Raw genomic sequence first — 14,293 nt, forward strand, 5'->3', positions numbered from 1 at the left:
CAAACCTGCCAGGGCCCGATCCTCGCTGCTCCGTCGCCAGCCTGTCTGGGCAGGCGGGCCAGAAACCCACCCCTACTATCAGGGAATTGTAAGGACGTCCGTGTCCTGCGGTATGCACAGAACAGTGTTTCCAAACATTTCCAGTCACTAACTGCACCTACCAAACGACCCCCAATCTGTTCGCGGACGTTCTCCCACCAACCTCACGTTTCTGTATTTGTCTGTGTGCCTGGATCCTCATGTTGGTTACCCTCTCGGGTTTGGACATTGCTTGATAGTCTGAAATGCCCGTTCCTGCACAGTCTCTCGTTTGGTCCGCACAGGAATCTTATATACTTGGGCGTTCTGGTACCCATTTTACAGACGAGTATATTAAGGCAGAGTTGAATGGCTTCCCCCAGGGTCACACCTGATGAGAGGCAGAACCGAGATTTGAATCACACCTTGCTTGGCTCCAAAGCCTTGCTCTTGAATCCTGCTGTCCTCTGTGTAAAGATTACTCTATTAATTCACCTTTAGCAAGCCACCTGCTTTAAGCTGTTTTGTTTTCACAAAAACCATCATCTGTTTGCATTCTCTGACCCTGACTTCCTTGTGCCCAGGGACACATGCACACATGCACTTGGGAGGAGTTTCTTAATCCACGATGGGAAAGCAAGGAATTTTTCTACCTTGCACTAAAAGCCATAAATTGGACCTGGCTATCACTGCTTTATCAGTAGCCTGTCCAAGCCAAAATCAATATATAAATGAATCATTATAATTGGACCATATACCATAGAGTTGGAACTATAGTGCTGATTCTTTCTGTCATTTGGAAGCGTTTTCTGTTTCCGTTTGTGCAGGACTTCCTAACCTGTGATTCATGGGGTCATGGAGTCGAGCAACGCCCCAAAGCTGAAACCTTTTCTTGGGGGAAGGCATCCAAAGCTTCCAGCCAGTTCTCAGAGGCTCATGACACTGCTGCGTAATAAAGGAATTGGCATTTCTATGTTACTAAAGAAGGCAACGCCACACCAGGGTTATATAAACCTAGTGGACAAACCTTAGGGAACACACGTGCTCCCAGCCCAGGCTGTCCCACACAGCCCTGAATCCTCAGATGACTTTAGCCGAGGACGCTCTCAACCTGCTCGGGTCAGCAACCTACAGTGCTTTCACAGTCCCACAACCATGGTCTGTGTCAGATCATGGCCTGATTCGATTCTGTCTCCTGTGCCCCTGCCCTCCCTGTGAATCCAGCCCTCCATTAACGACAATGAGTCCCTGGAACCAGGTTGGCAAATGAAATGCCTCTCACGGGAAGTGACACTTTATAGTAAATGATAAATGAGCTCCTGAGCACAGGTCAGAGGTCTAACAATTTGTGGGCACTTTTCCACTTAGCGTGTTCTTGTGTCCACGGGAGATGCAGCCAAGGACCCTCGGGTGACGGCTCCTGCGACTGTGAGGTTGGCTGGCGAGGAGTGACATGTGACAGTGGTAAGGGCGAGCCCCTCGGTCCTTGTGATCTGCGCTTAGCCTCGCGTCTTAGCAGCTACATTTCTTTCTTCCTAAAATAGAAATGACGCCTCTGTTACTTCCTTTGGCAATCCAAGTAATTCCTACTTGCTGCAAAAAGTTTGTAAAATAAAGACAAGCAGAAGGAAGTAGATCAGAACTGCTCACGTTCCCACAGCAGGAAAGAACTCTCGCTAATGTCTTACATTGACCTACTGGCCTTCCACTCTTTTTCTGGGTGTATAAACATCTGTGTGTGAGACCGCACTCTACATACAGTTTTACGGCCTACTTTTTCTTTTTTTTTTTTAAGTTTTTATTTAATTTTGAGAAAGAGAGAGAGAGAAAGGAAAGATTGTGCGTGCACAAGTTGGGGAAGGGCAGAGAGAGAGAATCCCAAGCAGGCTCCACACTGTCAACACAGAGCCCAACACAGAACTCGATCCCACAAACCATGAGATCATGACCTGAGCCAAAATCAAGAGTCAGACACTTAACCAACTAAGCTACCCAGGTGCCCCTACAGCCTACTTTTTCATTTTACAGTATGTAACGGATAGCTTTCCACATGGATAAATATAGATAAATACCATTTTTCAGTTTTCATGCAATATCTCAGTATATGACTATACCATGCTTTCTCAAACCAATTTTCGATTGTCATCGTAGCACTGCCATGAACATACATCATTTTGCATTTGTCTAATTCATCCTCTGATATTTCTAAAGATGGGATATCTGCGTCAGAAGTTGGCACTTTGGGGGCGCCCGGGTGGCTAGGTTGGTTAAGCATCTGACTTCAGCTCAGGTCATGATCTCACAGTAGGTGAGTTCGAGCCCCGCACTGAGCTCACTATTGTCAGTGTGGGGCTCACTTCGGATTTTCAGTCCCCCCCTCTCTCTCTGCCCATCCCCCCCCTCTTAAAAATAAACATTAAAAAAAAAAAAGAAGTTGCACTTTTGGAGGGAGGGTTTGCTACTTCTTGCGGAGTTGTCCTGCAGAGGTTATATGCGTTTATTTTCCCACAACAGGATCTGAACAGGCCCATCTCCCCTAGCCACACCACACTGCGCTGATGTTTCTTAATGTGCCCCAAGGACAGCCCTCCGGACTCACTCCTCTTCCTGCTCTCCCTCCTGGGAGAAAAGACCAGCCCACCCCACCTGCCCCCCCACCCCCCATCTAGAAACCACCCACGTGGCCTTCATGCCTCCCTGGCCAGCATGTGTGCATTAGTCTAACATCCACATCCCATCCTGTGGCTCATCCTCTCAGTGAGAGGCTTGGGGTCTGTCCCTGTGCCTCCTGTCCTAGCTTCCTCCACTCCATCCTCCACATGGCTGCCAGAGAGAACTTTCCAGAACACAGGTGTCTTAGTTCAGGCTGCTATAACAAGTGCTATAGACGAGATGTCTTATAAGCCACAGAAATGTCTCTCTCAGTTCTGGAGGCTGGAAGTCTGAGACCAGGTGCCATCGGGCTCTGGTGAGAACCCTCTCCTGGGTTGCCAACTGCTGGTTTCTCACGTCCTCACATGGCAGAAGAGGCAAGGGCGCTTTCTGGGGTCTCTTTTATAAGGGCACTAATCCCATTCATGAGCACGCTTGTGACCTAACCATCTCCAAAGGCCCAAGCCCCAACACCTTCACCCTGGAGATTAGGTTTCCACATATGGATTTGAGGGGTGGGGTGACACAAACATCTCCCCCCCCCCCCCCCCCGCCATAGCAATAGGTAAGACCATTATTCCCACCCCCTCCCCAGGACTTGACAACCTGCTATGACTCTTCTTTGCCTCCAGGAGAAAGTTCATTGCCTCCAAGGGACACACCTTAGCAGGGTAGAGTACAAGGCTATTCACCAATTGGCACTCACCCAGTTTTCCAGCCGGGTCTCAGTGCACATCGTGCACACGCAGCTTCCGGCCTAGAAATGGAAATAAGTGGTCAAGAGTGTTCAAAAAATAGTAGTATGAGAGCACAGAGGAAAGAGCCTCTAGACGAGCCAGGAAGAAAACTCCTCTGTTCACGTGCAAACTCCCCACTCCCAAGCGCCTGGCAGGCATCACTGAGGCCAGAGAGGGGCGCCACCTCCGTCTCAAAAGAGCACGCCGCGTAGCCACCCCTATTAACTGAAGTTGGCTCAAAGGTTTAGAGCACGTTTCAGAGAGGAGGACCTAAAAGATGACTGGGATTTCAGTAGACAGAGAATGGAGAGATCACAGACTTCCAGGCTCAAGGAAGAGCATCCATAACAGCACAAAATTGCATTGTACCCATTTAGCACCTTGGAGCCTGTCAAGGTTCCCCCTGACACAAAACAGACCTCTTTTGCAGTCAGGTCTCCGCTGCAGGACCTTCTGTGTGACTCGGCCAGCTCTAATGAGATTCTATCCCAACGGCTGTTAACGTGGGCATCCTCCCCAAAGGGTACTCTTTCTTCATCGCTAATGATTTCTTTCTGGATCCTCCCCTGCTGAGAAATATCTGGTAACTGAGCATCCAAGAGCGAGAGCCCATGCTATTCCAGGAAATTTAGGAATTAATTCAGCTAATAGATAATAGGTACCTTGCTATATGCCTGTCCCTGGGCTATTTTTGCAAATGCAAAAGAAGGGGGGATGGGGTGCCGGGCTAGCTCATTCATAGAGCAAGCAACTCTTGATCTCAGGGTTGTGACTTCAAGCCCCATGTTGGATGCAGAGATTACTTAAAAATAAAATTTAAAAAGAAAATTTTTAATGTTTATTTTTGAGAGAGAGAGAGAGAGAGAGAGAGCGTGAGCGGGGGAGGGCCAGAGAGAGAGGAGACACAGAATCTGAAGCAGGCTCCAGTCCCTGAGCTGTCAGCACAGAGCCCGATGCGGGGCTCGAACTCACAAACCGTGAGATCATGATCTGAGCTGAAGTTGGACACTTAGCCGACTGAGCCACCCTGGCACCCCCAAAATATAATCTTTTTTGAAAAAAGGCAAAAAAGCCTTTTAATATTAGTTATAATTAAGCTTTGCTTGTTTATTTCACTCCATAATAAAATGATGAAAAACTAGAAAGAATAAAGAACACAGGAAATAGAAATAAGAGTAGAAAAATCAGGCCCCAGGGAGGAACATGCATCAACCTCCAGACTCTGATGGAGAATACTGTGTTTTACTCTCCTCGCAGCCTGGCATACAGTAGACACTCCATCAGTATATTCAGCCTTCAGATTTGGTGCTGAGCTTCCTGGCAGCCAAGGCAAAACAAGGATTTATAAGCTCATACAGTTTTATGTAGCTCACATGATGCATATCATTACTTCTGAGGAATTAACTCTTTTCTGGGCAGTAAGTACTCAAAGAAAGCTCCCGAGTTAGGTTTAATAAGAAAGGACTGAGCCAGCAATTGGTTCTCTTTTGCAGAGATCACCAAAGACGACTGCAATGGGATATGCCACACCAGCGCCAAGTACGTACCGCTGAGCTTTTCTCTGAAAGTGATGCAAAGGGGGTTCTTTTCTAGGAGTGTCCACGTCAGGCCCAGTCTTCGGGGTAATAGCTTCCTGAGACCCTTTCTGAAGACTTATGATGAATTTAAGTATGAAAGGAAAAATCTCTCTGAAAAGGCCACCATCAACCTGCCACATCCAGCCTTCGAAACAAGCTGCCACCTGAGTTACCTGGCATATCGGCAAAAAAGCCAGCTGCTGCCCCCAGTTCAAGCCACAGGGGCCCTTTCATAGAGGCCGAGGGAGCCCAGTGCCCCTGACTGCCGTCAAACCTTACTCCCCACTCACAGCGAAGCCTTATGTGTTCATACTTCAGCGTCATACTCCGAACTCCCAGAGGGGCGTGATGGGTTAACTAATTGGCCCAGTAACTGGACTTAGACCTGAATTCAGATCAGCCTCTGTCATTTGCATTATGTGCATGACCTGGAGTCAATTACGCTTCTAAGCCCCAGTTTCTCCATCCGTAAATGGGAATAGTAACATCTACGGGTTAGGGCTACTGGATAGCGTGTAGGTTATGAGAGGTAATGTGGGAAGCACGGCTCCGAGGACATGAGTGGCCCTCTAAAGATTGCTGGCTGTCCTCCTTATCCCGGGCCGATGCCCACCCATGTACTCTCTGCAGTTTCGGCCGCCCGTCCAGGGCTGTGCTGGGCAGGGACTCTCCTTCCGAGCCTTAGGCAAGACCTCTGAGTGAAGCAGGGGGCAGGAGCCAGGACGCTGGGGACACAGTGGGTGGAGGTTCTGTATTCTTTCCCCACAAATGGCGCTTGCCATTTCTTGTTGCAGCTGCCTTCTCAATCCAGACGGGACAGCCTCATGCAGATGTGCAGCAGGATTCCAAGGGAATGGAACAGTCTGCACAGGCAAGCGAGGAAGGGACCGCTGGGGGTTACAAGGGTGGCACAAGTCCTGCAGACTGTACCATTCTGCCACCACCAACCACTGCTGCTGCCCTGGATGTAACAGGGCAGCCGACCAGGCCCCCTGGGCGAGAAAACCGCTGTTAGCGGTTGGGGCGTGTGTTGGGTTAGGAATGCATGGGACAATCGTACCTGTTCTCTTCTCCAAGCAGCCGTTCACAGCCTTGACCGCAACTGAAGTCACCTGGGGAACTTTGAAAACACCAGCTTGATTGACCTAGCATGTGACCCAGGCGAGGGGACTCTGGAGTGGGACAGACAGGGACCCGAGTCCTGGTTCTTCCTCCTCCTACCCACACAGCTTTGGATGGGTCTCTTATTTGCTCTGAGCCCCCTTAGCTCACTTATAAAGTGAACATAAAACTGTGTCCCTTGCAGAGTGGTTTGGGGACCAAACGACCTCTCTGTGCAATGGCAGAATGAGGCAGAATTTAAAACAGCCCCACACCAGACTCTCCCGGGTTTGAGTCTAAGTTCTTATAACTTGTATTACCTTGGGAAAGTTGCTTGACTGCTCTTTGCATCATTTTCCCATCTGTAAGTTGTGGTCAGTAAGAGAATCTCCCTCCCTGGACCTTTTGGTGAGAACGAGATTAATAACGGTGAGGTGCTTAGAACAGCCTTTGCACAGAGCACTCGGTAAATGGGATCTAACACTCTTAAGGTGCCCACCACATATTTGGTGCTAGACAACTGGAAACGCTTAGCGTCATATTTCTCTTGAGCACCTTGTCCAGGCAGCCTTCAGTTCAGATTGTGGTGAACAATGAACATACCAACCTGTCTTCTAGACCATCTTACCCCAGGGGGTTCTCCCAGCGTGCAGGCACCCTGACCCTGGTCCCAGATGTTTCCTGCGGTAAGATGTGCACAGTATGCCCGTGAAAACGGCTGGCAGGAGCAAATAACTGGAATATTTTTCTTGCCCTCTGTTTTTAGGAAATAGTAAAAGCAGGGTTATAGGAGAGCAACCAACATTTCTGTAACACTTTCGTGTACGTTATCAGATGGGAGTCTCCAAACCTGCAAGCAAACCTCAACAGGTGGACCCCAAGGTTCAGATTCACTGAGTAGCTTGTCCAAAATCACACCGTGGACTCCAAGTAGATCTAGGTCTTCATCCACTTTGTGTACATGTCGTGAGGTTGAAGTCCAAATTCTTCTTCTGTGGGTGAATATCCATCTGTCTCCATATCATTCATTGAAAAGACTCTCCTCTCCCCCATTGAAATGTCTTGGCACCTTTGTGGAAAATCAATTGACTCTGGATGTATGGGTTTATTTCTGGACCCCCAGTTCTATTCCATACATAGACGCCGTTTATCAGGTTGAGGAAGTTTCCTTATATTCTTTGCCTGTTGAGCTTTTATTATTAAAGATAGTGAATATTATCAAATGCTTTTGTTCCTTCTATTGAGGAAGGAACAAGTGGATTTGTCTTTAATCCGATTGATAGACTGTAGTACATTAACTGATTTTTAAATTTTAAACCACCTTGCACTCCTGCATAAGTCCCACTTAGTTACGGTGTATTATTCTTCTTGCCGAATTTGATTGACAAGTATTTTCTTGAGGATCTTTGTGTTTATACCTGTGAGGGATATTGATGTATAGAGTTTCCTTGAGATGGCTCTGTCTGGTTTTGGTATCAGGCCTCATAAAATGAACTGGGAAGTCTTCTCTCCTCTTCTAGTTTTTGGAAGAGCTTGGGAAAATTGGTATTTATTCTTCTTTAAATGTTTGGTAGATTCCACCAGTGAAGACATCCGATGCTCTGCGTTCTTTTGAATTATCCGTACTTAATCCAGTGCCCGGCATTTTGAAGTAGCTTCCACTTCTCACGCAAGTAAAGAATGCATCACTGTTTTTGTTCCCCCCCTCTCTCCCCGGCTCGGCTCTGTGTCGCGTCTCCCTTCTGTAGCCATCAATGCCTGTGAGACCAGCAATGGAGGTTGCTCTGCCAAGGCTGACTGTAAAAGAACCACTCCAGGAAGCCGGGTGTGTGTGTGCAAGGCAGGCTATACAGGCGACGGCATCGTGTGCCTAGGTGGGTACCATCCTTCACCTGTCCGGTGGCAGTGGCTTTACGGTCAGAGCCCCAGTAAGTGATCCTATTATTAGGACGTGCCACTGTTGGAACAGTCTGTGCAGGAACGTATGAGGTGTGTAAAGGTGACCACAGGGATATAAAGGTGTGTGATGTCCAAAAATCGCTTGGGAAGGAAAAAAAGGGAGACACTTTTTCCAATTAAGCATGACGGTGCTGACTGAATTTTGTAACATTTATTAGTTCCTTTCTTATACAATAACACATTCTCACTAGAAAAATTAGAGAATGCATATATATTGGGGGGGGTGGGTAGATTCTAGAAATAACCACTCTTCCTATGGTCGTATCACTTCATTTGCTATGGATGCACCTACCTGTTTAAACAACAGTTCTGTCTTATGATACATAATACTTACTATGCTTGGCAATACAAAAGAACAACACTCCCAGAAAGTAAGTGTTTCTCCAAATCATTATCTTAATGACTATACACTGTTCTACTATTAACATTTTAGTTGTAAAAAAATACATTCACACTAAAGTATTGCAAGAATAGTATAAAAGAAGACCCACTCGCTCTTTACCTGGATTCACTATTGCAAACATCTTGCTTCACTTGCATTATCATTTGTTCTCTTTATATATGTACCTCTTTTTCCTAAACCGTTCGAGAGTAGACTTTTTTCATATTCCCGTTATCCTTAAATACTTGGGCATATCTGAGAATGAGGATAAGTTCTTACATAGCCACTGCAGTTACCAACTTCAGTCAATTTACTATTGTTTTAAATGTTTATTTATTTTGAGAGAGAGAGAGAGAGAAAGCGGGGGAAGGGATAGAGAATTCTAAGAAGGCTCCGTGCTCAGTGCAGAGCCTGAGGCAGGGCTTGATCTCACAGCCGTGAACTCATGACCTGAGCTGAAATCAAGAGCCAGACGTTTGACTGAGCCACCCAGGTGCCCCAAATTTACCATTAACATACTACTGTTGTCTAATTACCATTTGTATTCTAATTTTGTCCCCTGACCCAATAACATACTGTTCTGGCTTTTTTCCTCAAGTGCAGGAAGTAGTTTAGGGGTGGGCATCGTATTGAGCTGTTATGTGTTAGTCTCCTCAAATCAGGGATGGCTCCCCAGCCTTGCTTTGTCATTTATGACATTGACATTTTGGAAGAATATAGGCCACCACCCCAACTTTTTTCCATAGCATGTCCTTCCTTTGGGGTTTGTCTGATGTTTTTCCATGATTATATTGAGACTGTGCATTCTAGACTCGATATCACAGGAGTGATATTGCATCCTTCTCAGGCTATCACACAGGAGGCTCATGATTTCCAGCTGCCTTTCTTTTGTGACGTTAATTTTGACCACGCAGTCGAGGTGTTGTCTGATTTCTCCACTGTACAGTTCCTTTCTCCCCCATTGCTACTAATAAGCCACCAATAGGGAGATGCTTTAACACCAAGCAAATATCCTGGTCCTCATCAAAATGTCCTTCTAAATTTAGAATCTGTCCCTGAACCAATTTTATGATGAGAGTTACAAGCGACTGTTTCATTCCTAACTCTCTTCCTTCCTAGCATGTTGGATTGGATCCAAGATTCTGTTGTTTCAAGTCCCTGGCTGCAAATGCTCATATTCACTCAATAGCGGGACAGAAGCAAGCCCACAGATGAGGCCCCTGCTGGCACAGCCCCAGCCCACAGGAGCTGATTCTGAGAAACCGTATCTGGTACCTTCCCTGCTGGTTTACTTCTGCCACAGAGCTGTCAGAAAACTGAATCACACTTTGACACCTGCTGACACACTTTGACACCTGCTGACACACTTTGACACCTGCTGACACACTTTGACACACTGACACCTTGTCCAGTTCTAGCCATTCTGCCTGGTTCCTCAAGATGTCTGGATTGGAAAAGGAGGCTGGATTTTCATGCCAGGTTCTGGCTTTTTGTTTTAAAGAGATCAACCCATGTTTGGAGAACAACGGTGGCTGTCACAAGAACGCAGAGTGCACACAGACTGGACCCAACCAGGTGAGCTCAGCCCCGCCCCCACACAGGGTCCTAAGTTTTCCTAGGAGCAAATTCCTGGATCTTCAGACCCACACCCGAGGGAAAGGGGTTGAGAACAGACCTATGGGCACCAGCAGCATAAAACCAATATTTTAGGGGGGAATTCTGAAAGAATCCCTAAAGAGGCCATTCTTTGGGAATAAGAAATGGTGGCTGTGAGGGGACCAGGGGGTTCTTGGGAGAAGGGGCTTCCTGAGTGGGGAGGGGTAGACATCTGCAAACACCACATGGTTCCAGACTCACCTAGAAAGTTTCCAACGATGCTCTCCTTTCAGCTTTCTGATGCCTAGAAAGCTGAGGCATCATCTTCTTTGGCTTGAGGCCTTGAAATGCATGTGCCACAGCATAAGATAGCGCTTTTAGGGGTGCCTGGGTGGCTCAGCTCATTAAGTGTCTGACTCTTGGTTTCAGCTCAGGTCACAATCTTGTGGTTTCATGAGTGCAAGCCCCATGTTGGGCCCTGCACCGGCAGCACGGAGCCTGCTTGGGATTCTCTCTCTCCCTCTCTCTCTGCTCCTCCCCATCTTGCGCTGCCTCCGTCTCTCTTGAAACAAATAAATACGCTTAAAATAATTAATTTTTTAAAAAGATAATGTTTTTAGGCCCTCTGCTAATCACATACTCCCTAACACAGTGAGTTTTGCAGCCCAAACAAGCACAATAGTCAGGAAATTATATACATCAGATACTGGATGATGAAGTGAAGTCCCATGGAATGTTCTATCAACCTTGTTTAGGCTGCAACCTCAGTGCCAGTTCTCCCAATGATTAGAACAAGCAGGTGCCGGGGCGCCTGGGTGGCTCAGTCGGTTGAGCGTCCGACTTCACCTCAGGTCATGATCTCACAGTCTGTGAGTTCGAGCCTCGCATCGGGTTCTGTGCTGACAGCTCAGAGCCTGGAGCCTGCTTCCGAGTCTGTGTCTCCCTCTCTCTCTGCCCCTCCCCTGCTCATGCTCTGTCTCTGTCTCTGTCAAAAATAAAAATAAACATTAAAAAAAATTTAAAAAAAAGAACAAGCAGGTGCCTAAAGAGCCCAAAAATAAGGGGGAAAAAATACCCTTATTTTGAAAGAATTGTGTGTGTGTGTGTGTGTGTGTGTGTGTGTGTGTGTGTGTTTACACATATAGTCTTCGTGAAAACCAGAACAGGCAGTATTTGGCTACCTTAGACACGTTTTGGGGTTCAGCAGAGCTCGTATTTCAAACCACATATGGAGAAAGGAAAACCTAGAAGCATTTTGGTGCTCAGGGTGTCTACAAGTCCTTCTCCAGACCTAGAAGGCAGTGAGAGGGACCCAGGGTTGATCTCTGGGACAGGACCTAAGCCCAGGAGGGGCAGCTGGTGGGTGTCATGGTAACAGTTTGGGTCAAGGTCAGGACCCAGAAGAAAGGAAGAGGCAGAGGAGTGAAAATCTGCCATTTGGCCCTGGCTGACCCTGTCAGTGAGTCCAGGCTCTAACAAGCAGACATCAGACCAGAGCCACCTCTCCTGTGTGGCTTGGGTGGATTGGAAAAGAAAAGCCGCCCCTCTGGTGGACACATCAGGAGCAAGTGCCCTTCCTTCTGGGCGCAGAACTAGGTAACTAGAGCGTAGCTGGGTTTCAACCCTGCCTGCTCCTGTGCCCTTGTTCCTGAGCAGAGCACCGGGGAAAAGGGGGTGAACTAAACAGTCCCCAGCTTCCCATGGACAGTGCCCCCTCCCTCAAGTTGAAGCCCCCACTGACATCGTTGGCCAAACAGTGGGTCTGACTGATTGTTTTCACATGGGCCACCCATGTTAGGCCAAAGCCCCCCTCCAGCATCTCTCAGGGCCGGTGCCTTGGGGCTGAGCCTGGGTGGAGAGGCACAAGGTCTCCGTGTGAATGGGAGTGGGTCATGGCTTAGCCTCCTTGCACCCGAGCTTTTACCAACCCAAGTGACAGAAGGGGTGACTGCCAAGAAGGCAAGGGACCAAATAAGGTAAGAATGTGTTAAAAAATAAATGAAGTCTCTTGGCAGCAAAGTCAGGCTCCGTAGGAGATCCCAGTGCTAGAGTGAAATGTGCCGAGTGCGCTAAACGTAGGATGACGATTACCCTCGTAGGATAGATCTTGCCGATATCACATATAGACCCTTGTGACGCCACCGTGACCACCATAGACCCGGAGCGTGAGAGCCAGCAGAATCTCTCTGTGAAATAACCCGTTTCCCTCCCCTCCCCGGACAGGCAGTGTGTAACTGTTTGCCCAAGTACACTGGCGACGGGAAGGTCTGCACGTTCATCAACACCTGCTTAACCGTGAGTAGGGCTCCGGGGCCGAGGCCCGGAGACGTCCGGCCTGGGGTGCCTCCTACCTGCCTTGCGGGGGACGGCGCATCAAGGAGGCCACATGCAGAGGCCGCTTGTGGGCCCTGGGGCGTATTTTCCCCTCAGGTTCCAGTTGTAGCTGGAGAAACTCCATTCTCTGCCTCTGTCCTCACCTCTGTGCTGGTGTCTTCTCCTCTTCTACTAGAAACTACCGCGGACTTAAGGCCCACCTGCCTCATCTAGGATGCTCTCAAGGTCCTTAATTACATCCGCAAAGACTCTTTCTCTAAACGAGGTCACATGCACAGATACAAGGGCTTAGGACATGAGCATACCTTTTAGGTACAGAGCAAGCGAACGGCACAGCCAGAACTTGAATCCATGTCTGTCTTACTCAAAGGCTGCACCCTTGACCACTTCAGGGGTTCTTGTTCCTCCCACGAAGCGGTCAGCCCTAGAGGAAGTGCTGTCTATGCATCGTACTTCCCTTATTCATATCACTGCCCACCTGGAGCCTCCAGCTGTGGGTGTAAGAACAGCCCAGATGCCACATAGTTAAAGCCCTTCCTCTCTGAGCTTCATCCCGATCGTCCCCTTGTGTCGATCTGGCAAATGCCTCAGGAGAACATGTCCTCACATGAAATGATTGCAGAAAACAGGGTGCTGGGGCATGGGGCTGTCACAAGCAGACCCATGCAGCTTTATTTGCACAGCAACTCTTCAAGGACCATTTCCACCTGGTTTTTTCAATGGCCACCTTGTCTTGGCAACTAATGCAATGAACCTACTTGCGCCTGACAGTCAGGTACAAGAGTCATTAACTCTTGGCCACTGCACCCATGACTGCCACCACCCACTGGATCCTTTCAAGAAGAACAAAAGTTTGTTTTCTTGCAAGATGAGTGTTAAGGCATGCTTTTACGCTGATGAGTACAGTCCAATAGAGAGAAGGAAACTGATACTGAAGGAGAGAAGGTGGAATGTTCCAGGATGAGGGTATAGGAGTGGATGAGGAGAAAGGGCCCCAGAGCCCAGAGGTGAGCCCCAGGCAGGAGCAGGGCCAGTGGTAGGTAGGCAGGTAGTTGGTCAGTCAGGCTGTTAGTCAGGTAGATCATTAGCCGATCAGTTCATTCGTTAGTGAGCCAGTCAGTTAGTGAGTCACTCGTGGGCACATGCTGTGTGGAGCCCTTACTGTGAACTAGCTTAAAAATGCGTCTGATCGCTTTAAATAAATTCTTAGTCCCGTGAGGACAGAGACGGCTCACATTTCTACATATCCAGTAGGAAACCTCTCACGCAGCTCCCCGGCTCCCAGGCACCATTTTAGGCACTGGGAATTCATCAGTGACCAAGCAGCAAAGTCTCATCCCGTAAAGAGTCTACTCTGAGGGGGAAGAGACGGGCACCTCGTGTGCAAATGACTAGTCAGACCATCAGTTGTTAGTTCATTTGTTAAGTAAGGAAAGTAGGGTTGGTGACCAGGCGCAGGCAGGTGGTGAACATCAGGGCGGGAAGGTGGAGTGTCTACGTCTCCATGAGGTATGAGGTGAGCCCATCAGCTGAGAGTGAGGGGCAGTGGTTGAGAGTTGGAGGGAGGAGTGAAGGTGTGAACTGTGTTCCCCAGAGAGAGAAAAGTTGCTCTCTGGATGAGCACCGATGTGATAGCTCTGAAGGCAGGTGCGGACATCACACACGTGTGACTTTGTCCCGCAGTGCCCCACGAGTCAGGGCCGGCCCAGAGGCAGTGGTTTACCAAGCCGTTGTGTCAGCCGCTGTGCCGGGACAAAGCCAGGAGCAGGGGCCAACTGCACTGGGCAGGTGGGTGAGAGAGAAGCAGCTGGAAGGAGGGGAGGCCCCTGTGGGTCAAAGGAGGCTGGAGCTGCAGCATTAGAAGAGGGGAGTTGAGATGATGAAGGCTGGTGGTCAGAGAGAGCAGGATGCTTGAGGGAGAGCCTCGGGAGGGGTCC

At 48.5% G+C, this 14,293-nt stretch overlaps 1 protein-coding gene across 1 annotated transcript in view; it reads left to right on the forward strand.

Annotated features, from left to right (window-relative positions):
• Positions 1 to 14,293, forward strand: part of STAB2 (stabilin 2) — a 165,129-nt gene that overhangs the window by 108,605 nt on the left and 42,231 nt on the right. The window contains exons 39-44 of the mRNA XM_015068803.3: positions 1,387 to 1,482; positions 4,901 to 4,946; positions 5,779 to 5,855; positions 7,834 to 7,959; positions 9,928 to 10,001; positions 12,246 to 12,317. Of these exons, the coding sequence (XP_014924289.2) occupies positions 1,387 to 1,482; positions 4,901 to 4,946; positions 5,779 to 5,855; positions 7,834 to 7,959; positions 9,928 to 10,001; positions 12,246 to 12,317 (491 nt within the window). The remainder of the gene's footprint in view (positions 1 to 1,386; positions 1,483 to 4,900; positions 4,947 to 5,778; positions 5,856 to 7,833; positions 7,960 to 9,927; positions 10,002 to 12,245; positions 12,318 to 14,293) is intronic.

The sequence above is a fragment of the Acinonyx jubatus genome, chromosome B4, assembly GCF_027475565.1.
Source record: "Acinonyx jubatus isolate Ajub_Pintada_27869175 chromosome B4, VMU_Ajub_asm_v1.0, whole genome shotgun sequence".
NCBI lineage: Eukaryota > Metazoa > Chordata > Mammalia > Carnivora > Felidae > Acinonyx > Acinonyx jubatus.